Source organism: Lutra lutra, chromosome 7 (assembly GCF_902655055.1).
Source record: "Lutra lutra chromosome 7, mLutLut1.2, whole genome shotgun sequence".
Classification (NCBI taxonomy): Eukaryota; Metazoa; Chordata; class Mammalia; order Carnivora; family Mustelidae; genus Lutra; species Lutra lutra.
This window is the reverse complement of record NC_062284.1, coordinates 70,616,722-70,644,345: the sequence shown is the minus strand read 5'-3', so window position 1 is coordinate 70,644,345 and position 27,624 is coordinate 70,616,722. Positions and strand designations below refer to the sequence as shown.

The 27,624-nt window shown below is 39.8% G+C and overlaps 1 protein-coding gene across 4 annotated transcripts in view; it reads right to left on the bottom strand.

Moving 5' to 3' along the window:
• Positions 1–12,309: 12,309 nt before the first annotated feature.
• The window catches only part of MAPK6 (mitogen-activated protein kinase 6), a 39,333-nt gene continuing 24,018 nt past the window's right edge, over positions 12,310–27,624 (bottom strand). For all 4 annotated transcript variants that reach the window (XM_047737344.1, XM_047737345.1, XM_047737346.1 and 1 more), the window contains exons 3-6: positions 27,309–27,453; positions 21,782–21,946; positions 16,620–16,821; positions 12,310–14,673 (exon numbers count right to left, since the gene is read on the bottom strand). In XM_047737344.1, the coding sequence (XP_047593300.1) occupies positions 13,572–14,673; positions 16,620–16,821; positions 21,782–21,946; positions 27,309–27,453 (1,614 nt within the window). In that variant the 3' untranslated portion in view covers positions 12,310–13,571. The remainder of the gene's footprint in view (positions 14,674–16,619; positions 16,822–21,781; positions 21,947–27,308; positions 27,454–27,624) is intronic.

Genomic DNA, 27,624 nt, shown 5'->3' with positions numbered 1-27,624 from the left:
TCTACCAAACATTCAAAGAACTAATACCAATCCTTCCCAAACTCTTCCAAAAAATAGAAGAAGAATGAATATTTCCCAAGTAATTCTGTGAAAAGACAACCCACAAAATGGGAGAGAATATTTGCAAATCATATATCTTAAGGAGGGTGTATCTAGAATATGTAAAGAACTCTTACAGCTCAATAATCATTTAGAAAAACACAACTTAAAAATAGGCAAAGGGTCCCGGTAGACATTTGTCCAGTGAAGATGTACAAATAGCCATTAGAGACATGAAACTATCTCAACATCATTAGGGAAACAGAAATCAAAGTCACAAGGAGATAACACTTCACACTCAAAAAGCTATAATAATTATTTTTTTAATAATAATTATTTTTTAAAACAGGCAATACCAAGTATTGACAAGGATGTGAAGAAATCGGGATGCCTGGGTGGCTCAGTAGATTAAGCATTTGCCTTCAGCTCAGGTCATGGTCCTAGGGTCTTGGGATTGAATCCCGCATGGGGCTCCCTGCTCAGTGGGAAGATGTTTCTCCCTCTGCCTGCCCCTCCCCCTGCTTTGCTCACTCTCTGACAAATAAAATCTTTTTTTTTTAAAAAAGGATGTGAAGAAATTGAATCCATCGTACATTGTTGGTGGTAGTGTACAAATGGTGTAGTCACTATGGAAAACAATTTAGCAATTCCTCAAAAAGTTAAACAGAGAGTAACCATGTCATCCAGCAGGGCTCTTCCTCTGTATGTATCTAAGAGACTTGAAAACATACTTCCACACAAAAAGTGTACAGCATCATTCCTCATAGCCAAAAGGGAAAACAAATGTCTACCAACTGATCGATGGATAAACAAATTGTAATCTATCTTCTTATTCAGCAAAAGGAGGAAATGAGGTACCCAACATGCTACACCAAGTTAAAACATGTTGGTAAAAGAAGCATAATATAAAACATTAAGCTAAGTGAAAGAAGTGATTCACAAAAGACCCCCCCATTGTATGAATCCATTATATGAAATGTCCAGAATAGGCAAAATCTAGAGAGACAGGCATAGATTAGTATTTGCCGGGGAATGGAGAAGGGGTGGAGATTGGGGCGGGGGGGGGCGGTGACTGCTAACAGGGACTGGGGTTCTTTAGGGGAAATGAGAATGTTTTGGAATTAGAGTGCAGTGATAGTTGCACAAGCCTGTGAATATAGTAAAAAGCATTTCATTATACTTTTTAAAAAGGGTAAATTGTATGTTATATAAATTAAGCTGTGGATCAAATAAATCTGAGGTAGATAAAATAAATAAATGTAAAATAAGCCTTAAAAATAAAAGAAAACAAAGAAGACTGGCTGAATAATCTTGGTGAGAGAAAGGCCATTCTAAGTACGACACAGAACTCAGAATATATAAAGAACAATATTTACAGATGGAGTACATTGAAATAAACAATCTTCAGTGAAAAAGAGACTATAAATTTTAAATATAAATCATGAAAAACTTTTGCAACATATGTAATATATTTGGAGAATGGTCTTTAAAATCATTTTTTTTTTAAGATTTTATTTATTTTGTCAGAGAGAGAGGGAGAGAGAGAGAGCGAGCACAGGCAGACAGAATGGCAGGCAGAGGCAGAGGGAGAAGCAGGCTCCCCGCCAAGCAAGGAACCCGATGTGGGACTCGATCCCAGGACGCTGGGATCATGACCTGAGCCGAAGGCAGCTGCTTAACCAACTGAGCCACCCAGGCATCCCTAAAATCATTATTTTTAAAAAAAGAAAAAAATCATTATGAAAGGGGCGCCTGGCTGACTCTGCCAGTGGAGCACACAACTCTTGATCACGGGGTTGTGAGTTCAAGCCCCATGCTGGGTGTAGAGATTTCTTAAATATGCATCTTTAAAAATAAAAATAAAATCATTACAAAATTGAGGAACTCCCCCCAAAATATGCAGCATGGGCAAGAATGAGGGGAAAGAAGCATTCGTATGGAGAAATTTCATAGTGAGTGAAGATTGGAGCAGCCCCTTGGAACGCAATTTGGTACACGGGAGTGATATGCAAAACATTCTAGTCCTGATGCTACCACTGCCCAAACTGGGGTAAGTTACTTCATAGCTCTCTTTATGTACCCTTAACTTGCAGATGGGGATAATAATATCTGCTCTACTTGGCCTCATAGGGTTGTTAGGAAATTCACACAAACACTGGGAGGGTGCTCTGAAAATAAACCCTGTAGACAAGTCAAAGAATTGTGATTGATGAAGATATAGATTGTCTTTGTGACCTCAACAAGACATAAGCTGGGGACAGTAATGCCTGGAGGACCCAGTGGGTCCAGCTGGAGAAATGGCACCCTTCAGAATGGTTGAGAGGTGGCTGAAACCTAAGAAGAAAGAGATAGGTTATTACCCAGGTGTTGCAGGGACATCTGGGGGCAGGCAGCTAAGTATGACTCGCCTGCCTGCCTCCCGTTCTCCATCGGTAAGAGTTGACTCCTGCGGTGGTGGTTCCTCAACGCCACTCCACCACCTGCCCACGGTTGACTGGACTGGGAGGTAGGCCAACACGATGTTCTTCTGGAGAAACTCTGAACTGGGGGAGAGAGTTGAGGGAGGGACAGCCAGGCAGAACCCGACAGAGCCAGAATAGTTTCATTTGAATTGGGAGTTACGAGCAGCCGTCTTTGGCTGAGGAAGCCCGGTGGGTTGAGAACGAGGCAGAGGTTAAGGAAACAGCCTGACCCTCTTCGGGCTGTGGGAGCTCTGTGGCCTGATTCTGGTTCTTCCTGAGGCCCAGTTCTTGGGCTCCCAGAGGCACCCTTGAATCCTGATAAATTCCCCCCCCTTTTTTTTTAAAGATTTTATTTATTTATTTGACAGACAGAGATCACAAGTAGGCAGAGAGGAAGAGGAAGGGAAGCAGGCTCTGTGCTGAGCAGAGAGCCTGATGCGGGGCTTGATCCCAGGACCCTGAGATCATGACCTGAGCTGAAGGTAGAGGCTTTAACCCACTGAGCCACCCAGGCGTCCCCAGTTTCCCCCTTTTTCAAAGGCTTAGCAGGAGGTGTCTGTTGCCAAAGATCCTTAAACTAACATACAATCTAGGCGTGGCTTATATAGCAGGGTTCCGATTCACAGGAACAGTCCGCAGGCAGTTCAGAAACAAATCACCTTGCACTGTTTTAACTAGGTCATGAACATATTGTGCAACCCGAACAGGTATAGTCATTCCAACAGAGAACAGCAAAGCCGCTGAGTCAGGAGCCACATAGTCATTATCCTAAACTGCACCCACATTTGACAGTACAATCCAGGATATTAACCTGCCGAACCAGACTACATTTTGTGAGAATTCCTAACTGCTCTTGGGACTGCAACTTCGAGCTCGCTGGTTTGGGAGAGTCCATACTTAAGGAATCCAAAATGTGTAGACCTCCCCCCACAGGTTATAGAAAGTTGGAGAAGCAGGAATACTAAACTAAAACTCAAAACTAAGAGGCAAACCCCAGAACTATCCATAGAGCCTCACTGTTCCTGAGCCCCATCAATCCAGAAGGAATGTAAAAAAAAACAGTAGTTACCATTAGTTTCCTTCATGCCCGCATGCGGCAAATATTGAGGGCCTGCTATGTGCCAAGCGCGACGGTGGGGACTGAGGGTACAGCAGTGAGCAAAGGGGGTGAACTCCTGACCTCAGGGAGCTTCTGTTCCAAGTGGAGGGAGAGGGACAATATGAAATAAGACATCGGTGTATGTGGTGGAAAGAAGAGTGAAGGGGGTAAGTGTGTAGGAGTGATGGACGGATGGTGCTTCATATACATATACTCTGGTCAGGCACAGCCTCTGTGATATGGTGACATTCGAACACAGACTTCTTGAAAGGGAAGGAGGAAGTGATGCAGCCCTTTGGGCCAAGAACTTTCCAGGCAGAGGGAAGAGCGAGTAAATGTCCTGAGATGGGAGCCACACTGCTGGCTGGAGCTGTGTGAGCTCAGTAAAGAGGAGAGATGTGCTACAGGCCTCAGTAAAGACTTTAACATTTACTCTGAGGACGTCATTCCAATTTTAACTAAAGGAGTGATGCTGTTCAGCCTGTTGTAAAAGAATCACTCTGCCTGCTGTATTGAGAGTCAACCATAGCAGGGCCTGGGGGGGCCTGTTCAGAGGCTACTGTAGTCCAGCACACACGTGATGGTGGGTTAGACCACGTGATGGTGACGGACACGGCAAGAAGTGGTCAGATGCTGGATATTGCCACGGGATCCACTGGGGATTGGGTACAGGTTTTCAGAGCGAGGAGTACAAGGTGAGTCCCAGGCTTTTAGCTCCCAAAAGATACTTGCCTGGGGTCAGGGTGGCAGGTGGGGGAAGCAACAACGTCTTTACGGATCTGAGAGCTGCCTGTGCTGGGTATGAGCTGGAGGAAGGACCAAAGATTAGAGCCAGGAGTGGGACGGAGCTGATGAGCGTGGATGGCTAGCACAGAAAGCCATCATAGGTCAAAGCCAGGAGTTACGATACTTAGATAAGGGGATGCAATACTGAAAGCAAAGTCAGGGTCAGAGTTGCAGTCCAATTTGGGAGACAATGGCAATAATTCAAACAGGATAAGAGTAGTGATAATTTATAAAATAACAGGAATTAGGCTCAAAAGCTTTGTGTAAGCATCTCATTTGATCCTTACATCAGCCGTACAAAGTAGGCGTCATTTAGCCCTATTTTACAAATGAGTAAAGTTAAGACATTGAATAGCCCCTACAAGACTGGTAAGCAGAATACAGATTTAAGCTAGTTTGGATCCGATTCTTAAGCCTGTGTGCTTAGAGACTGTGCAATACCACAAGGTTCAATGTCTCCCTTGGCCATGAAAGTCATCTCAGGGGTTCACATTAGGTTGGTGTGGGAGTGGTAAGCCCAGGTGGAAGCAGGGTCCAAGTATACAGACAAATATGGATCCAAGTTTGTGGTTTAATCTGGGTGGAACAGGTTTGGACGGGAGCTGGAACCCAGAGCCCACGATCTGGCACACCACTGCCCCCCACCCTACCACAGCAGCACCAAGAGCTAGGCCAGGCACCAGAGATGCTCCTGGTTCCAAGGAATGGGAGTATTACGTGGAGCTAGATTTGTAAACACTATCACCTCATCACAAGGCATCAAAGATAAACATGCAAATCCAATGGAATTTGATCGTTAGACCTCTATACTGGAACTGAGATAGTGCTCCAGTGTGGGTAATCTGTAAGATACTTGTTACGTACCAACCACTGGAAGAGTTCACAAAGGTCCATCCCCTCACCTGGCCCTTTATTTTTTCCCCAAGATTTTATTATTTGAGAGAGAGAGAGAGCACAAGCAGAGGCAGAGGGAGAAGCAGGCTCCTCACTGAGCATGGAGCCTGACGCAGGGCTCTGTCCCAGGATCCTGAGATCATGACCCGAGTGGAAGGCAGACGCTTAACTGATTGAGTCCCCCAGGCGCCCCTTCACCAGGCTTATTTAAAGAGACCCCTCCAGGCAGTATGAGGAAAGAGCTTGGTGAATTTCACCCTGCTCTATCAAAGGTAAACTACAATCTTGGTGTTTGAATACTTTTGATACTTTCCCTCCACCAAATGGTGAGGGTGCAGTGAACACAGAATTTCATACTTGACTTACTTAAAAGAAGATTAACATGCCCAGCCCAATGTAGCAATTATGGAAATAAGACTTATAAGCAGTATATACCAGTTCAAGGCCATCATTGTGGCTCTTACACTGGCTTAGAATTCGAGAAGGCAGTGTCATGTTCAGAAGTCGTCCCAGGTAGACGATATTGTTAGGCTCAGCAATCTACATTAGTTAATAAGAAGCTTTGGCCCATAGAGATAGGTGACACCCAAGTGACAAAGAGTGAGTCAGTGGTGAAATGGATTTGGGAGTCAGACCTCCCAACTCCCAGTCTGACTTTTTCTTCTCTATCCTGAAGATTTTAATGTAAGATACTAGACTTGAATGATAAGCAGTCTTACTAGGAAGAGGCAGAGGGTAAAACCACAACTGACTTAGATACACGATAAACTCATTTTGGGCGGAGCCTCTATTACTTTGGAATTCAACAGTAAACAGGAACTGAAAAGGCTGACGTTAGGAGGTGAGCAATTCAAACGACAGGACGACCAGTCAGCATCAAGAGTACACCGCCCAGCATCTGATAGAAACCTACTTTTAAACAAAACAAGAATTCTTACAAAGAGCAATACTGTGCAGAACCCGCACTGTTTTAACCTGGAAGCAAGAGTGATACCATGTTGAATTTTATTTTGAAAACAGTACCTGAAGAGGGACCCTGGGTGGCTCAGTTGATTGGCTGACTGCCTTCGGCTCAAGTCATGATCCCAGAGTCCTGGGATCCAGTCGCGCATTGGGCTCCCAGCTCCATGGGGAGTCTGCTTCTCCCCTCTGACCTTCTCCCCTTTCATGCTTTCACTTGCTCTCTCGAAAATGAATACATTAAATCTTTAAAAAAAAAAAAAAAGAAAGAAAGAAAGAAATGCAAAGAGGAAAAACGAAAAAATATTAAAAAAAAAAAAAAAGCCTGGGTGGCTCAGTGGTTTAAGCCTCTGCCTTCGGCTCAGGTCATGGTCTCAGGGTCCTGGGATCGAGCCCCGCGTCGGGCTCTCTGCTCTGCAGGGAGCCTGCCTCCCCCCACCCCTCTCTGCTTGTCTCTCTGCCTACTTGTGATCTCTGTCAAATAAATAAATAAAATCTTAAAAAAAAACAAAAACAACAAACACACACTACTCGATGCTCTGCTTTGACTCCTTGGATATAGGTCCCAGTGTCAATCACTTAAGTGGCTCAGCCTTTAAGGTTTAAACCACCTGTTCCCAACTACAACTACTGCAATGGGAAACAAGGAACAAGACTATCTTACCATAACTGAAGGATCCTTAAGGTGCAACGGTGGCTGTCGTGCCGCTGTTTGGAATTAGGAAGTTCGATTACTATTACAGCTAAAGTAAACCACACGCAGCTGGCCAGCTAGGGTGAACTGAATGGGAAAGACTTGGGTTCTTGTGTGGGAGGGTGTGGGAGAACAGGCAGCTTCGTCGAGCGCGGGCGGCACTGCAGCGCGGTATCTCATCGACTTGAAGACAGGCGTTGCCTGGGGCCCAGCAACTGGATCTGTACCCTAGACACTCCTCAACATGGTTCACAAAAATCCTCACTGCAAACATGTTTACAGGAGCAAAATTTTGAGGACAAATGTCATTTTTAATAAATTGTGAATAAAAGTGATTAAGAAGTGGATAAAAACATTGCAACACAGCAATGAAAATGGAATTAGAGCTACATGGATCAACAGAGCTACATTTCAGAGGCATGTTGAGTGAAAAATGTAAGTTGAAGAAAGATACGAACAATATGCCATCTGGAATTTTAAAACATGCAAAATACTATGTTTACAAAATCATGTATAGTAATAATATAAAACTGCATGAGAATAAAATACAACAAAGTTAAGGGGTGCCTCGGTGGCTCAGTCGGTTAAGCTTCTGCCTTCGTTCGGCTCAGGTCATAATCCCAGGGCCCTAGGATGGATTCCCACTTTGGGCTCCCTGCTTAGCGGGGTGTCTGCTTCTCTTGTTGCTTCTCCCTCATGCTTGGCCTCTAATTAAAAAAAAAAAAAAATCCAGCGAAGTGTCTACCTCTGACAGGCAGGAAATCTGATCTGGGCGGGTTAAACAGAGGGATTCAATTATATCTATAGGTATTTATCTGATGCAAATCAACACCAGACGAGCTAACAAGTGATGCATATATGTTTTTTAAAATTCCATACTTTTTCTATATATTTGAAATGGCATTTAAAAAACAACCAAAAAAGTGTGGGAGTGGGAGGGTGGGGGGGGGGGTCCTGCTGGCTTCAAATTAAGCCTAATATCAAAGCTTAAGAAATAGGTCTAAATATGGGAATGCCCCAGTTCAGTAACATGACAAACCGAATGATACAGATCATCCCCAAAGTCAGAAAGCGGCACAAAAGCTAGAACATTCCTCTAATTCAGAATAAGTCATTTAAAAAGTAAATTGCTTTTGGACATAAGAAGGCAGAATAGGAAGCCCCAGAACTGAACACCCCACAGAAACACGGACTTAACAATATATGGTCCAAAAAGACCTTGTATGGTCTCCTTTATGAAAACTTCAGAAGCCAGTTAGGAAGTCACAGTTGCCCAGACAATCTCAAAGCCAAGAACAGGGCACTGAAATGGGTAAGAAAAGAGGTTTTATTGCAACTACGTCAGTCCCTAACCCCATGCCAGCAAAGCTCATGATTGGGAGGAAAAGCCCACCTCACAGCTTCTCCCTTGGAAGAGAAAGAGAAGCACAGAACAATCATCCACTGTGCCAGGTTTTGGGGGGGCTCCCCAAGAGACTGGCTTCAGTCTGGCCTGACTCAAAGCACTACTTTGGATGCCTGGGGGCTGCTAAGAACACGAGAAAGCTTGTGGGTTGTTGAACCAATACCTCAGACCCCCAACAGAGCAAGACACTACAACCTCCTGATAATGAAAAACTAACGGGCGCCTGGGTGGCTCAGTGGGTTAAGCCGCTCCCTTCGGCTCGGGTCATGATCTCAGGGTCCTGGGATCGAGGCCCGCGTCGGGCTCTCTGCTCAGCGGGGAGCTTGCTTCCCGCTCTCTCTCTCTCTCTGCCTGCCTCTCCGTCTACTTGTGATCTCTCTCTGTCAAATAAATAAATAAAATCTATAAAACCTTTAAAAAAAAAAAACTAACAAAAAAAACCCATCAAGCCTGGGGAGAGGAGAGGGCTGGATTATGCACACCAAGTATAGAGATCCCCATAAAAAGTTTGAGATGCCCCCAGAAACTTAGCTGGGCTAACTGATGACGATCTCCCCCAGTTCAAAGCCAGTCTATACAGACAGAGAGAGGCAGCTATTTTCTCAAATGCAAAAATCACATAAAAAAAAAATAAATAAAAAGGTACGTAAACAGGGAAACATGGCCCAATCAAAGAAACCAAAATAAATCTCCATGAAGTAGCCAAAAAGAAATGGAGATCTATGAATTACCTGACAAAAAATTCAAAATAATCATCTTAAGCTTAATGTGCTATAGGAAAACACAGATAACCTCACAAAATCAGGAAAACAATCTGTGAACAAAATGAGAAAACAAAGATCTCTAAACTATATATTTAAAAAATGGCAATTCTGGAGCTGAAGAATACAAAAACTGAACTGAAAAATTCACACTCGATCAAGCAGAAGAATCAATGAACTCAAAGGCCATTCATTCAAAGTTATCACATCAGAAGTACATAAAAAAGATTGAACAAAAATGAAGGAAAGTCTAAGAGACTTATGAGATACAATGAAGCCAGCTGATGCATAGAACCAAGTGAAAGCCAGGCGGAAAAGTCTGCATAATCTATGATCCCAAACATATGACATTCCGGAAAAGGCAAGAGTATGGAGAGAATAAACACCAATGGCTGTCTGGGGTTAAGGGAGGAGTCGGCAGATCACGGAGGATTTTTAGGGCGGTGAAACCACTCTGTAGGATACTAAAAGGGTGTATACGTGTCATTATACTTGTCTAAACGTACAGTATGTACAACACCAAGAGTAAACCCTAATGTGAACTATGGACTTTGGGTGATAATGATGTGTCAGTCTAAGTTCACCGATTATAACATATGTTACCACTCTGATAAGAGATGTAGATAATGCCCGGAGCTATGCATGTGCAGTGGGGAGTAGGCATATCAAAAATCTTTGTACGTTGTGCTTAATTTTGCTGTGAACCTAAAACTGCTCTAAAAATAGGTCTACTTAAAAAAAAAAAGACCTCCAATCACCTCCAGGAACCAGAAAAAGGACAAAATAAACCCAAAGTTACCAGAAGAAATAAAAATTAGAGCAGAAATGAAAGAGAATAGATCATATCAACAAACCACTGGTTACACCAAGAAAAAAGAGAAAAAACAACATAAATCAGAAGTGAAAAGAGGACACATTACAAGTGATACAGAAATAAAAAGGGATCCTAAGTAGCTGTTAACAATTATATGCCAACAGACTAGATAACCTAGAAGAAATGGATACATTTCTAGAAACACGCAACCTACCAAGAGTGAATTGAGAAGAAATTAAAAATCTGAACAGTAACTGAAACTAGTAAGGAGAGTGAATCATAATAAAAAAATCTCCAAAGAAAAACCCCAGACAAGATGGCTTCACTAGTTAAGTCTACCAGTTAAACAATTAACAATTCTTTTCAAACTCTTCTAAACAACTGAGGAGAGAGTACTTCCGAAGTCATTCTATGAGGCCAGCACTATTCTTATACCAAAATTAGACAAAGGTGTTACAAGAAAACTATGGATCACTAGATCTCTTAGGAGTATTGGTACAAAAACCCTTAAGGGGCACCTGGGTGCTTGGTGGGTTAAGCCTCTGCCTTCAGCTCAGGTCATGATCTCAGGGTCCTGAGATCGAGCCTCGCATCGGGCTCTCTGCTCAGCAGGGAGCCTGCTTCCCCCTCTCTCTCTGCCTGCTTGTGATTTCTGTCAAGTAAGTAAATAAAACCTTAAAAAAAAAAAAAAACCCTAAACACCAAGCAAACCAAATCCAACCGCCCATTAAAAGGATTACACACCAGAGGGGCACTGGGGTGGCTCAGTGGGTTAAGCCTCTTCCTTCAGCTCAGGTCATGATCCCAGAGTCTTGGGATCAAGCCCCACATCAGGCTCTCTGCTCAGTGGAGAGCCTGCTTCCTCCTCTCTGCCTGCCTCTCTGCCTACTTGTGATCTGTCAAATAAATAAATAAAATTTTAAAATAATAAAAAAATAAAAGGATTACACACCTGAACCAAGTGGGACTCCTGGAATACAAGAATGGCTCAACATTTGAAAATCAATCCATGTAATCCACCACATTAAGGATAAAAACCACATGATCACCTCAACAGATGCCATAAAAGCATGTCACAAAATTCAACACCTTTTCATGAACAAAAAACACTCTGGGGGCGCCTGGGTGGCTCAGTGGGTTAAGCCGCTGCCTTCGGCTCAGGTCATGATCCCAGGTCCTGGGTTCGAGCCCTGCATCGGGCTTTCTGCTCAGCAGAGAGCCTGCTTCCTCCTCTCTCTCTGCCTGCCTCTCTGCCTACTTGTGATTTCTGTCAAATAAATAAATAAAAAATCTTAAAAAAAAAAAAACACTCTGAAATAGGAACAGAAGGAAATTACTTGAGGCCATATATGAAAATCTACAGTTTAACATCACATCCAATGGTGAAAACCTGAAAGCGTCCACTCTTTTTTTTTAAATTTTATTCATTAATTTGCCCTAGAGAGACACAGCGAGAGAGGAACACAAGCAGGGAGAGTGGGAGAGAGAGAAGCATGCCTTCCACCACCAAGCAGGGAGCCCCATGTGGGCCTCCATCCCAGGACCCCAGGATCATGACCTGAGCTGAAGGCAGATGCTTAAGGGCTGAGCCACCCAGGCACCCTAAGAGTTTGCTCTTTTAAGGTAACTGGAATATATATTTAAATTCACAATGTGCGACTGATATTCATCCAGAAAATATTTGTATTTTTTAAAGGTCTGTGAAACCAAATGAAATCAATGAATAGGTCACCAGGAAGGCACAAGTGAGGATATTAATAGAACTGGCTTTGTATAAAAACAAGGATGGAAGACAAACAGAAAAGTGAGGTTAAAGGAAAAAAGGTTTCATATTTGGATAGGTAAACAGATGAGTTCTTGGCCAAAGGAAGGATGATGTATGGCAGAGCAAACACATTTAAAAGAGGTTCCTCGGCCTACACATGCATCTGATAGCTTTGAAATACATAAAGCCTTATTCCATATTAATGTGTGAGGGTAAGTCAACAAGAGGTTTCTGTGTGGAGGCCAAGAACCTTTTTCTCCTAAGTTGCTTAGCCTAACATAGTTTAAAGTATAGCTACAATTGAGGGGCACCTGGTGGCTTAGTCAGTTAAGCATCTGACTCTTGATTTCCGCTCAGGTCATGATCTCGGGGTCATGAGATTGAGCCCTGCACTGGGCTCTGTACTCAGTGTGGAGTCCGCTTGAGATTTTCTCTCTCTTTCTACCTCCCTCAGCTCCTCCCTCCATGCTTGCGTTCTCTCTCAAGTAAATAAATAAAATGTGTAAAAAATAAAGTACAGCCCCAATTTAAAGATGCCAAAGAGTAGAATTAGGTAAAGCTTTTGCTAGTGGTTTTTATTCTTTCTAGCAGGTAATGTGCATTACCTAAAGAGTTCAACAGAAGCCATACTCATTGGCCATTTTTTATTTGTCCTTCTCTTTGAACAGGATAAGCAAAGATACAGACAGTATTCAATAAAATAAAATAGAAGAAACAAATTCTAAGAGACTGCAAAGCCACATGCTACATTTAACCTAATTTTATTCATGCTTGCCTTGGGATGGGGAACAGATCATTCAGTAAAAACATACAGTAAAAACAAAATATGTCTTATCATGTACAACTTTTAAACTACAATAATGATGTACCTTAGTTACTTCCATGCACACAAGTCTAACATTAACAGTTTTTTTTTTTTTAAATAAACACAGTTAAGACTTCTAGGAGCATTTTATAATAAAGTAATTCCTAATGTTTCTTTGTAGATAGATCAAGCACCTCCAAAATACAAATTCCTATACACAGTGAGCGCTTTACTTAAAATGAATACTTAAGTAAATTAAGTACGTGGACAGCCTTAGGATGAGCTGACATTATATAATCAGCTAAGTAGGCAACAAACCATAGTGCCAAATGGAAAAGTGTGTTTGCAAATAAATTTCAAAAACTAAGTTAACTTTTTATAATTAAATACAGAAAATATACTGATTTGCTAAAATAAATAAGATGTGATGTAGTAACACTTCACTATAAAGAATGCATACCAGAACATTTATAAACGGTGCGTGAATCTCATTAAGAATAGTTTACTACAATAAACGCTGGCTAAATAGAAGTGCATATGTGAAGCACTATGGGTGGTCTATGTTTTGCCACATACTTTTGTTACCTTGAGGTAGATAACACATGTGTACCAAATTCGGCATTCATTTTCAGTTGCTGCTGGTATCATGTGTCTTAAGAAATGTGTACAGTATGAAAAACTTGAAAATACTCATGAATGAAAAATGTTTTAGGAAAAAAATAGATATTTTCATGCAATTATGTACAGTCTCACTGTGTAAATTTCAAGGCAAGATTTTTGTTTCCTGTAAAACAGATCATTGTTCTATGAGAGAATGTTTTTTACTTGTCTTAGTGCATTTCTTTTGTGGCCTCCTGCATTGCATTATTTTGCTCTATTCTTTATTTTTTGTGTGCAAACGACATGCCAGTTAAAATGAAAACCATCTCACATGTAGAAAAAAAGTCTGGATTTTAAAAACCAAGAACTAATAAAATCCTTTCTAAATGACACCATATGATTCAAGTAAAAAAATGACTGAAACACTAGTAATAAAAAAGACAACACATTTCATGAAGAATACAAAGAGAAATGTCTGCTGAGTGTTTTAGTTCAGATGTTTCAGAATGCTGCTATATGTCTTATGAGGAATCTGAGGGGAAGATTTCATAGCAGAAGGTGTTAAGGTGGCCTGTATTGACTTAAGTGGGGACCCAACCGGGCTGTGAAACTGCGGGATGCCTATGGATTCAAGCTGCTTGTTAAAGAGGAACTCCCCACTGTTGTTCAAAAATCCTTCCTCATTTCCTCTCTCCCCAAGCTTCCCATCCTCTACTGGCTCAGTTTCTAGCATTTCAGTATCTTCTTTCCTGCTAAAGAACTTGTCCAAGTAACTGGTGTAAGTGTTTTCCTTCTCAATTTGCTCATCCTTCCTTACCTCACAACAAAACTGATTAATGAGAAAACAGTCCTCCCCACCACCCACAAACTGGCTATCCCAAGAAGATTGGTACAAGGCTTCTAATTGAGCCAAATTTGCCATTCCTTTTTCCTGTTTCTCTCGGCTTACTGACTTTGATATCAAACCTTTCAATTCTAGTTGGGACACTGAGCTATTCAAGTCATTTAATTTATCAACAACATCAGCAGGCTCATGTTGTGAACTAAGTTGAATAGTTCCTGCAATAAAGGAATCAAAGTCAAATCCCTGATTCTTTTCCCTTTCTTTTTCAGCCAGTTGCTGTGATGCTTCCTCTAGAGCTATCTGGGCTTTAACCAATCCATTCCTTTCACATTTTGACTTGCCCTTCTTATCAGACTTTTCTTTGCTTTGTTCTTTCCAATTGGAAAGATCTATAATAAGCTTGGGTTCATAATAATGGTTAACTTCACTCTCTCTCCAAACTAAGTTATCTAAATATGATGATGACCTTGTTTTGTAGTTACAAGTATGGCTACACTCCAGATCACAATATTTGTTTTCATGATGATCTGGGTACTGCCAACAAGGATCAGTAGAGTAATTGGTATCAAAAGCAGGATCCTCCAAATACTTTTCACGATCTCCATCCAAATATTTTCGAGGATCAACCTGTACTTCTTCTTCATCAGTGACATCAGACAGAGCTCTTGGGTCAAGCTGAACTTCATCAATATCAAAGTTGTTATGTATAGGCCAATCATGCTCTGAAAATTGACAATCATGGTACCTGAAAAAATTAATGCAGTAATGTGAGTTTTAGGTATAGGATTTCATTCTCAAATTCACTGAGTGCCTTTTAGGTGAAAGCACTCTGCTAGGTCTATATGGGGACAACAGGAGTATAACTCATAATTTTAATGGATAGGTAAAATTGTTACTACATAAAGTAATATGAGACAATTTTGGTAATTACCAATGAAACATATAATTACAGTAAAATGCTGAGTCATCCATTCTTAAATTTAAGACAAATATCATTTCACACTTGTTCCATCTTTTCTCTATTCTATTTTTCATTGACCTTCAAAGACAATTACAGATAAACATTGGACTGGCTGGTATGTTTACAGTTCAATTCCAACAGTTTCATACAGAGAAAAAATACTTCATGGCCACAAAATAGCTATCTCTAATCTCAATCAGGTCTCTTACAGATTTTCACTCTCCTGGTAACAAGTCAGACTAGAACAGAGGAAGCCTTGCTGGGATTCATCAAATAGAAAAATAACCCTCTCCATGGACATGCACTATTGAATGTGGTATGCTCGTATTGAGACATCACAGCAAGGTGGCTGTTCCATGCCCCACACAGAGGCAGACGGAGACAGACACACAGACACACACACACTTGGGGGATGGGGAGAAGGGACTAGAAAAGAGACTGGAAAACATCTGAGAACGTATGAAAGAATTACATATAGACAGTAGAAATGTTCATGCAGACCAACAGGTCGTTGCCAGATGTGTAAACATACAAATACCTCAACATTTTAGGAAGGGAAAAAATGCAATAACTAAATAAACTAAATTAATACTAACTACTTCTTTAATTATTAAATATTGTTCTTTTAAACAGAGAGATATATGAAATTTTAAAGTTTTAAGATTGTCATTAGTGACTGACACCTGGCTAAATATTGAAATCACCCGAAGATTTTAAATAATATTGATTCATGGGGTGCCCTGGGTGGCTCAGTGGGTTGAGCTTCAGACTCCTGGGTTTCAGATCAGGTCATGATCTTGGGGTTGTGAGATCAAGCCCCACATGGGGCTGTACGCTCAGCTCAGAGTCTGCTTGAAAGATTCAAGAAAATATCTCCCTCCCTCTCTGCAACTCCCCAAGCTCATGCTCTCTCTCTAAAATAAATAAAATCTTTAAAAATAATTGTATTGATTCATTAGTATATGCCATGAACCTACTTAGAAGCAAAATTATATTTACATTTCCCTAGGAATTTAGAAATCCTAAAAGAAAGCTGAGGGAAAAAAACTCTTTAACTAAAATGTGTAATATTATCCATTTTGATATTTTATACTATTCAAAGTAGAAGAGTCTCTTTATACTGAACCTGCATTCAAGCAGCCCAAGATTAATTTTGTGTCATCAGGAAAACAGATCTGAATAGCATATACCATGAATCAAAATAATTTCTATCCTAAGATACAAGAGATTTTACATAAAAATTTGAGACATTATGGATATACCTATTTGGATACAGTTGTCTTGTTACCCAACATTTAAAAAACAATTGTGATTTTTTTGTAAATACAAAAGCAATAGTTTAAAATGGTTCAGATTTCCAACCTTCAACCCTCATGTTTAAATAAGGACCTTTTATTTGTTAACAACTAAACATGCCTTAATGGCTTTGAAAATGTTTCAAAGTAGAATTTACATTTTCCCATTATGTATATATCTTATCCAGTAACTATTAAATACTTAAATTATATAAAGGCTATTCAAAGATATTAATAACTTTAGCAGAAACCCAAAGAGACCATTACTAGGCTTTTAAAACATCTATACTGCCCTGTCCTATATAATTCAAAAAATAAAACTCAATTCATTATGGTTTATTGAAAAGAAAATAAATGGGCCACGGTCATATAGTAGTCAGTACTCTGCACTACGAAAATACAACAAATGATATTTTTCTAACAGGATCAATTTACCTTTCCCAGTTATAAATATGACTATGAGTTTCATCCATAAGCAAAATATCATCAACTTCATCTTCAATATGAAAAGGATGACTTGAAATTGGCTCATCCATTGGAAAAGAATATATGCTCATGTAAGGATGGGAAAGCGCTTCTTCTGCTGTCAACCGATCCATTGGGCTAAATGTCAAAATTTGTTCCAGGAAATCCAGTGCTGCAAAAGAAAGGGATAAAACACCTTAACTGTACTGGAAGTCCACCAACCAATGAAGGAAAGAAAAGGATTATATAATTAAAAGGTAAATTAAGTTTATCAGACAAATAAAACTAATTTATGTGATTTACAGAGTAAAAAGAAAAGACACTCAATAAACACAGTAAATATTTGAAATGTACCCCAATCTCATACTATGGTCAGTTACAAAGAAAAAGAATACATTAAGTTGAACCATATAAGACTTCTATTTTTGTCAGTCAAAAATGGTCAAATAATAGCAATTTCATATGGTTCAATCTAATACTTTATAGGACATAATCTCAGCTCTCCAACTCCCTAGCTTAAATGAATTACTTACTAGCAGTAAAGGACTAGACAGGGCTTAAACTTACTGAACTTCAGTTTTTTCATGTATAAAATGGAAACAGAGAAAGATATAAAGTATAAAAATTAAATGTAAAGCATAGTGTCTAGTGCTTCATAAAAAATCCTTTCCCCTTTCCTTCCCTTATCTCACTGACTAGCTGTTGTACTAATTTGTTGATCTCTGTTTCACAACAATCACACTCCAACATCACACACAAATGCACTTGATCACTTTAGGGCTTTGGAAGAGTTACCTACCACACACCCAATTCTTCCCACTAACTTAGCTCATAAGCTCCTAACCCCCCCCTGAACCATTATCTGTCACCAGCCTGAAGGCTGCCTTTATACAACCACACACTTGTGTACCAATCCTTAACTGTGAATCGCTTCCCCCATCTACTTTCCCTGTGCCTACTCATACAGCACTGATGAAAAGCTCAATGCAAAAACCACCCCCCCACACACACAGAGCTCACGAAAAATTCATATTGTAGGATTGCAATTTTGCCTTTGCTATTGCTTAGCAATGTTCCACACCATCTCTTTATGCTCTCAATCTTTATCATATCTAAACCTACTGCACATTTATCCTAACACCTACTTCTTCACTAATGGCCTGTCATATATCTTCTTATCCTTACCTCTGTCTCAAAGGAAAAGATAATCCTTTTCTCTAAAATTAAGCTATACTCTAGAAAGGACACTATTCTCAATTCCCAATTTCTTATTAATGTAAACAACAGCTGATTTCTTTCTTTTTTTTTTTTTTTTTTTTAAGATTTTATTTATTTGTCATAGAGAGAGAAGCGAGAGTGAGCACAGGCAGACAGAGTGGCAGGCAGAGGCAGAGGGAGAAGCAGGCTCCCCGCCAAGCAAGGAGCCCGATGTGGGACCCGATCCCAGGACGCTGGGATCATGACCTGAGCTGAAGGCAGCTGCTTAACCAACTGAGCCACCCAGGCGTCCCAACAGCTGATTTCTTATAGCCTTTTTATTTTACGAAGTGCTTTCATATAAATTATCTTATTCAATCCTCAAATCATTCCAATAATGACTAAAGAAACCTAAAGCTCATTGCTACTCATACCCTTCAGTGGCCTGGGGCTGAGAACTTTGTTTTCTATATCACCCCCCACTTATATTACCCTAATCTAGGAAGTCATTTCACAATACATCAAGCTATTCTTGGTTCTCTTGCAAAAGAGTCCATCTTAATTAGCCCAGGGCCCTTGTGTCTCAAGGCAAGAGAGACTCTAAAGCACGAGCTATAAAGGGCTTACCCAGCACAATCACCATTCTCAGAGGGAAAGGAAATTATGTATCCAACTACACAAGAGGAATATACTCTAAAATCCCTAGCATTTGGGAACTGTAGGCAGCAGGAAGAGGTTAAGAAAGAAAATAGCCCCTAAGCTGAGCTCCCAAGTGCATGCAGCGTATGCACATGTAAACTATTTCCGTAACTGCTGAAAGTTCTATTGGACAGCACTACTCTAAAGGAAATCAATCTATTGCCTATGATGGTGTTGTAGTATGCGAAGATACAGAAATGCATGGTAAACTACAGCAAAAGGGAGGATGAGAGCTAAGTATAGAGGAAAATGAAAAAGGATATTTCATCTAAAGACAAAAGACCACTAGGGTTCCTAATTATCTTAATGTTTTAAATCATATGTACTTAATCTTGTTTTTTTACTCTCTGAAGATCATGAACATGTGAGAATAGAACATGTATTATTCTTACTAAGTCCCCAATGCCTCAGAATATGCTCTGCCCAAGAGTAAAACTCCAATATTAATCAAGAAAAAACTGGTACAGAATGTATCTACATAGTAAATCTTTAGTTTCAGGAACTTGAAAAACTCTGCATTGCACTTGTATGTGAGCACAGCTCTGCCACTTATGATCTTTGCCTGATGGTTAATTAACCCATTATAAGAGACATACAGTCAATGCATTAAGAATAATTTCAGCCATCAGCCAAATAGTCAAGTTGGTTCACAGCTAAGACATAATCCCAACCCTAATGAGGGCAGGGAAAACGAAGATTCAAATTTGGCTACACTGCAAATGCTGCAACAGCATGTCCTACATTACTAGCTTGCTTCTTTTAATAAGACATAGCAAAAGCGACAATGACGCCAAAGGCAATCAAGTTTATTCCTATCCCTTAACCTGGCTGAGCAGAGCCAGGTGGGTTTTAAAAATACACAGGTGGGGCGCCTGGGTGGCTCATTCTGTTTGAGCATCTGACTCTTCGTTTCGGCTCATGTCATGATCTTGGGGTCATGGGATGGAGCCCTATATGCCAGGCTCTTCGCTCAGCTCCGGGAGGAGGAGTTCCCCCCACTCCCTTGCCCCTCCCCCCTGCTCACATGCATGTGTTCTCTCTCTCAAATAAATCTAAAATAAATAAATAAATAAATAAAAATAAGACACATGCTCTGCTCCCCACCCCCCTTTTGAATTCTGACCTAATAGCCTGCATTTTTAGAAAGCTTCCACAGATGATTCTGAGGCACAGTCAAATGCTATGTGACTACTGTTCAGTTATGAACAAGGATGTCATCACAGGGGCTACAAGGTCAGGAGCAAGATAACCAGCCCTGGAATCTGATTGAGAAGATAGACTTAAAGGCCAGATAGGAATGTATAATACTGAAAAGGAAGCCTACAAAACCTGCTGAAATTAAATACAGCTGGTTTCCTTTTTACTTAGGCATTTATTATAGGAGTTTAAAGCTCATTTGAGAAAACAAAAAAAGTCACGATTTTGCCATCCAGTGCCTATTTCTCAAAACACTTGCTCCTTTATTTTATAAGGTTTTTTTTTTTAATTTGACAGACAGAGATCACAAGTATGCAGAGAGGCAGGCAGAGAAGGGGGGAAGCAGGCTCCCCGCCAAGAGGCTCAATCCCAGGACCCTGGGATCATGACCTGAGCCAAAGGCAGAGGCTTAACACACTGAGCCACCCAGGCGCCCCTATTCAGTTAAATTTTTAAGTAGGCTCCACGCCCAGCACAGAGCCTAACAGGGCCGGGGGGGGGGGGGGTGGGGAGCCCACACACAACCAACCCTGAGATTAAGACCTGAACTGAGATCAAGAGTTGGTTGGACACAACCCACTAAGGCACCCAGATGCTCCCAAACACTTGAAATTTTAAAACACTTTGATACACAATATCCTGAACCACGTATAATGATCAGGTGGGTGTTATGAATAAGGAGTATATAATTCAGACAAACCTTAAGATACTTAGAAAACTGTACCTTCCCAACTTGTTGATTCATAAAGAACTATACAATCCTGACACTGATGCATCTTAATACAATTCTTAAAGCTATAAGACACAATCAACTTTTAAGAAAGACGTTTCTCATGTCTAACCCTCTTCCTTAAAAATATGTTATCCTGGGTGCCTGGCGGGCTCAGCTGGTAGAGCACGCAAAACCTGATCTCAGGGTTGTGAATTCAAGTCCTGCACTGGGTATAGAGATTACTTAAAAGTAAAATCTTAGGGGCGCCTGGGTGGCTCAGTGGGTTGGGCTGCTGCCTTCGGCTCAGGTCATGATCTCGGAGTCCTGGGATCGAGCCCCGCATCGGGCTCTCTGCTCGGCAGGGAGCCTGCTTCCTCCTCTCTCTCTGCCTGCCTCTCTGCCTGCTTGTGATCTCTCTGTCAAATAAACAAATAAAATCTTTAAAAAAAAAAAAAAAAGTAAAATCTTAAAAAAGAACAATTGGAATGCTTGGGTGGCTCAGTTGGTTAAGTAGCTAGCTGCCTTCAGCTCGGGTCCTAATCCCACATTGGGCTCCCTGCTCAGGGGGAGCCTGCTTCTCCCTCTCCCTCTGCTTGCTGCTCCCTCTGCTTGTGTTCTGGCTCTCTGTCAAATAAATAAATAAAATCTTAAAAAAAAAATTTTATCTTATGGCAGGTAACTACTACAACAGTTAAAGACTTTTGTGTATTATTTATAGCAACAAATCCTAAAGACATATCACTCTGACACACAAAATTATTTGCTTTAGTGGTCAAAGGTTTGATTTTCTTCAAGTTTCTATCCCTTCCAAGCTTGCACAAACTCTCACATTTAACACCTAATGTTCCCAACACGATCTACAAACTCTTATGTAATGTGTTTGCTCAGAGTTTTTGCTCTTTCCTCTATCTCTTCCTTGCCCTGAAGTCTTTGCTTTCCCCAACTCAATTTACTTTTTCATACCTAAATCACATTCATGTTCATAGCCACACTTATCATATAACCCTCACAAAACTCCATTTTAGCTTAGTGAGGGACAGTGACTCTAGATGTTTGCCTACGGTAGATAGTTATCAGAGGTGTAAGCTGTAAAGGTGATGGAGTTAGAACCAGGAGAGGGATACACTTTATGTAACCTGAAAAATCAGAGTAACAAACCCACAAAGCCCTGACTAAGAGCCAGACAAAAAGGGGAAAGAGCTGAAGTTTTAGATAAGGTATAGTGTCTAAAGATGATTTGGTATACACAGATCCTGCTTGTGTCCATGTGCCCGTGCACACACACACCCACCCCCATCACATGATGGTTACTCTTGAGTAACAATACCTTCTCGACTAATTCCTGGAAGCAGCTGAGTTAAAGGTTTGTGTGGCTCAGTCATGTCATTTCTAATGTAAACTGGAATTACGCTGAGAAGCTCCTGACGATCTTCCTCATGTACAACAGGAATAGATTCTAAAATCAGCTGCATCTGTTCAAGTTCATGTGCACCTGAGATTAAATAAACAACAAATATAAACAAACACATTCCTCAAGGTTTACTTATTTGGCAACAGACATTCTAAAGCTGTAGGAAACTAACTTAAATACTGTAATGACCACTGGGAGGAAAATGACTAAATGAATCCTTAACCAGCAGATTTCTTTGCTCTGAATATCAATCTACTCAAAAAGTGCATCTGTGTCTGCTCACGGACATACTTACTTTTGGCTGCTTTGTTTCCCTAAGAAATTGACCCTTTAAGTTTAGCCTCATATTAAGGTATCATAAAGTAGTGAAAAAAGCAATGAAGTGAGATTCAAGAGACATGGATTCTAGTCTTGGCTATACCACTAATTAACTGGCTATACCTCTGGGAATACTTAGCATGGTAATGACTTCATTTCATCATCAGTAAAATGGAGGGCTGGACTAGATTAGCACTATAGGAAGTTTTATAGTTACGGGTCAGGCTCAGGTAGCATTTCAGAACCACTATTAAAGAAATAACAGGGGGAACATTAAGCTAAATAGTGACTAAAAATTCAGTTTGCTTTTCCACAGATTTCTAGAATTCATTGCACCTCTAAATTTTTCTTCAGTATCTACGGTGAGCAAGGCACTTTAAAGTACAACTGTGAGGCAAAAGAGACCAAGTCCCTGCCTTTGTGGAGCTTATAATCCAGTGGAAGAAGACAGATAATAACTCTGTCAACATTTATGTCAAATGGTGACAAACACTATGAAGAAAAATTGAGTAAGCAGGGAGGATAAAGGGCACTTTATGAGTAGGATTGCTAATTAATACAGGATGACCAAGTAAGGCCTCAGTGAGAAGCTAAAAATAGAGGAAGTTGGGGAACACACCATGCATTCACAAGGAGGGAGTTCCAGGAAGATGGGAAAAGATGAAAAGGCTCAGAGGAGAGTGGGCTTGGTGTGTTTAAGAAACAGCAGTTAAGTGTAGCTGAAACAGAGTGGTGGAGGGGGAGGGGTGTGTATAAGAAATGAAGTGGTACCAGAACATAAAGGGTTTGCTTTATCCTGATTTTGATAGGGAGACACTACAGAGTTTCAAGCAGAAAAATGGCATGTTCTGATTTATGTTTTCAGAGAACTCCTATGGCTGCCATGTGGTAACTAGGCTACAGACAGCAAATATTAAAGCAGAAAAAGCAGTTAAATCCTGCAATGGACCAGGAGAAACATAATGGTTGACTGAACTGTGGGGAGGCGGGTAGTGAGAGAGATAATAACAAGCAGTTAGATTCTATTCATATTTCAAAGGAAGAGCCCATAGAATCTGTACTGACAGAAGTGTAGGATGAAACCAAGATTTCTGACTCAGCAACTAAAAAGGGGATCTGGTTTACTAAGATGAAGAAGACAGCAGAAAAAGAAAATACGAGGGAGAAATATCAGGAGTTCAATTTTGGATAGGTTAAATTTGAGACACTATTAGACATCTCAGTCCGTGCCTTTTATTGCGCTGTTTGTGCATTTGGAACCTGCACCTAATAAACAGATCACCATCATGCTGCTTTTACTGAATGGTTCACAAATCTCCCTTTACAAGAAAGCAGTAAACTAAAACTGGATCTTTCAAATCATTTCCGAAACAATTCCCATTAACTGTTAGAAGTTTACATGGGTTTAAGATCAAAATTATGTTATTTAGATGTTTCTTAATCCAATTATTTTTAGTGCTATACTTGAACAATTCTAAATATGCTGAATGAACATTTAAAAATACATTAAGTACCTATTATATAATTAGAACAGCACTAAGTTTTGACCCCATTTCAAATAACTTAGAGCATGATCTAACAATTTTAAACAAATTAGTTTTCCTGATAAAATATTCATTATTGTGGTAGCATTAAAATTATGTCCACCCAGGGATGCCTGGGTGGCTCAATCAGTTAAGCGTCTGTCTTTGGCTCAAGTCAAGAACCCAGGGTCCTGGGATCGAGTCCCGCATGGGGCTCCTTGCTCCACGGGGAGCCTACTTCTGCCTCCGCCTCTTCCCTCTGCTTGTATTCTCGCTTTCTTTCAAATAAATAAATAAATAACCTCCCCCTTTTTTTAAATTAAATGTCTCAGGATCATGAGTTTAAGCCTCACGTCAGGCACTGGGCAAGGAACCTCCTTAAACAAATAAAAATAAAATAAATGTGTGGTGCCTGACTGACTCAATTGGTAGAGCATGTGACTCGATCTCAGGGTCGTGAGTTCAAGTCCCAAGCGGGGTGTGGACCCTACTTTAAAAAAAAGTCCACAAATTCTTTGGCCCTATTCCCTTCAAAAAGTGGAATTCAGGGGTGCCTCGGTGGCTCAGTTGGTTAAAGCCTCTGCCTTCGGCTCAGGTCATAATCTCAAGGTCCTGGTATCTAGCCCCGCATCGGGCTCTCTGCTCAGCACAGAACCTGCTACCTCCTCTCTCTCTGCCCGTCTCTCTGCCTACTTGTGATTTCTGTCAAATAAATAAATAAAATCTTAAAAAAAAAAAAAAAAGTGGAATTCAATTCCCTTCCCCCTGAATGTGAGGTATACTTAGGTGACTCACTTCTGTATAAAATAAAGCTGAAATGACAGTGTCACTTTTCAGTCTAGGTCACAAAAAGGTATTTTGCATTTAAGGTCAAAACAATTCAATGGAGAAAGAATAATCTTTTCAACAAATGGTGCCGGCATAACTGGATATCCACATGTGAAAGAATAACATTGGAGCCCTACCTCACACACAAAAACTACCTCAAAATGGATCACAGACCTAATTTAAAAGCTAAAACGATAAAGTTCTTAGGGGTCATTGGATTTCATGAGAATTAAAATCTTTTGTGCTTCAAAAGACACCAACAAGAAAGTGAAAAGATAACCCACAGAATGGGAAAAAATACATTCAAATCATATATCTGTAGGTGATTTGTATCCATAATATGTAAAGAACTCTTACCTCAATTAAAAAATATAAACAACTCAATTTAAAAATAGGCAATGGAAAAAAAATAAAAATAGGCAACAGATCTGATTAAGTATTTCTTCAAAAAAGAAAAATTGCCAATGCTCAGTATTATCAGTCATTAGAAAAATGCAAAACCAAACCACCATGAGATACTACTTCATATTCAAAAAGACAACTATAAGACAGACTACACTTTAAATAATTGTTGGTGAGAATGTGGAGAAATTGGAACGCTCATACAGTGATGGTGGGAATGTAAAGTGTTATGACTACTTTGGAAAATGGTCTGGCATTTCTTCAAAAAGTTAAACAGAGTTATCTATGACACAGTAATTCCACTCTTAAGTGTATATACACCCAAGAGAATGGAAAACATACATCCACACAAAAACTGTACACTAATGTACACAGTAGCATCATTAAAAAGAACAAAAATCCAAATTTCCATAAACTGATGAATAGGTAAACAAAGTATGACATACGCACAGAGTAGAATTATCTGGCCATAAAAAGACAACTAATTGATACATGTTATAATATGGATGAACCTCTGAAGTACTATGCTAAGTGAAAGATGCCAGTCATAAAGCCACAAGTTATATGATTTATTTATATGAAATGTCCAGAACAAATCTATAGCAACATAAAGCAATTAGTGGTTGCCAGGAGCTAGAAGGGGGAAATGGGAAGTGACTACTAATGGTTACAGGGTACCTTCTCGGGGCAAGGGAGAGAGACGACAAAAATTTGTCCTAAAATTAGATGGTTCTACAATCCTGTGAAAATACTAAAAAAGACTCAACTGTATACTTTAAATGGGTGAACTGTCTGGCCTGTGAATTACATACTGATAGGATTTTTTTTTTTAAAGATACAAAAGCTTTCTCCTTGCTCTCTTTTGGAGAGTGCTATGGGGGAAGCCCATATTCATTATTCATTAAATTATCATGAAGGCACTCAAGCAATCTTACAGAGAAGCCTGCATGGTGATAAACTGAGGTCGCCTGCTAAAAGTCCCGTGAGTAAACTATCTAGAAATGAAAAAAAAGGGGTGGGGGTAGGCACCTGGGTGGTTCAGTCATTAAGCATCTGCCTTCGGCTCAGGTCATGATCTCAGAGTCCTGGGATCCACCCCCGCACATGGCTCCTGGCTTGATGGGGAGCCTGCTTCTCCCTCTGCCCCTGCTTGTGCTTGCTCACTTTCTCAAAGAAATAAATAAAATCTTTAAAAAGAAAAAAAAATCTATCTAGAAGTGGTTCTTTCTGCCCTAGTAAAGCCAACCAACATCTTGACTAGACCCACCCACCTCCCAATTCCTGACTCATTCGAACTTCCAGATAATCAATGTTTGTTGTTTAAGCCACTGTGTTTTGATGTAAGTGGTGGGAGGGCCACTCTAAAAAACAGTAATGTCAAAAGAGAGAAAAAGACCTAAATTACCATCGTCTCTTCTCTAACTAAAAAAATTTTCAGTACCTTACTATTTCCTAGTTTTCCAAATGGAAATTCCTCTGTCTACTTTCTAAGTATTCTGGCCCTATTTTAAACTAGTCATAAATGTGTTCATTATTTGACACCTTCCTTTCATCCAACTTTTCTCACTAATTTATGCACATACATGATTTTTTTAATCAAACTTTTCTCACTGATTCAGGCTCATACCCTCATTTATATAATACCATTTTTTTTTCTCTCTTCCTCCCACCAAAATTCTTCACTATTCCTAAGTAGCGGAAAATCTTTTGACTTCTTTATGCCTTTTGTTCTAGACATCAATGATGAACACTCTTAAGTTTATAGCTCCTATAATCTATACTAAATAATTTTATACAAACTCATACTATGTTTTATAACACCTGATATTTTTTCATTCATGGGTTATTCATCCCTTCCCATTTTGACTAAATCCTCTCTCTTACACTTCTGTGGACTCCCTCATAGCACCAAACTCAGCAAAAAATTGTTTGGTTGTTTCTGTAAGATCACAGCAGTGAGACAACAGGATATGGCAGTTCAGGCAACATAGATGACAGGGGATGAAGAATCATTACATTTTCAATGACAGCTAAAAATTTTCACTAGGGTGACAAATACTGACAGGATTATGCAACTCAGGTATCATTTAACAGATTACCAATGAGCATTGTGAATCCACAAAATATAAAATTATGTTTAAGAAATAAGAATTATAAAAGAGCACTAGAACTGACTAAATTTGAGTGAACAATCACTGAATATATTAGTAAGTTTTTAAAATTTTTTAAATATTAAAAACACCATTTATCTTTTCATTTCAGTATCACAGACTATAGTAAATTGTGTTAAATCATATATATCTTGCTTCACAGATATATGCAAAATTATTCCTTTGAGGTAATTTTTTTCCATATATTTTAAAATTTCTAACCTGCAAAGAGGGTTTTACCAGTCAGCATTTCAGCAAAGATGCAGCCTGCAGCCCACATATCAATGGCTTTAGTATAATTATTAGGAGAAAGTAAAAGACGTGGAGACCTGTACCATTTAGTAACCAATCCTTCAGAAAGATGACCCTGGAAAGGAAAAAAGAACATACTTTAATTTTTTACTTTAGCTGAAGAACAGTTCATAAAACTTGATTCATTAAAGAATCCCTGATCTTTAAAAAAAAAAAAAAAAAAAAGTACTGTGAAATCCTAAAACAATACTGTCGATTTCTATGTCTATTTTCAAGGCTCTTGTAC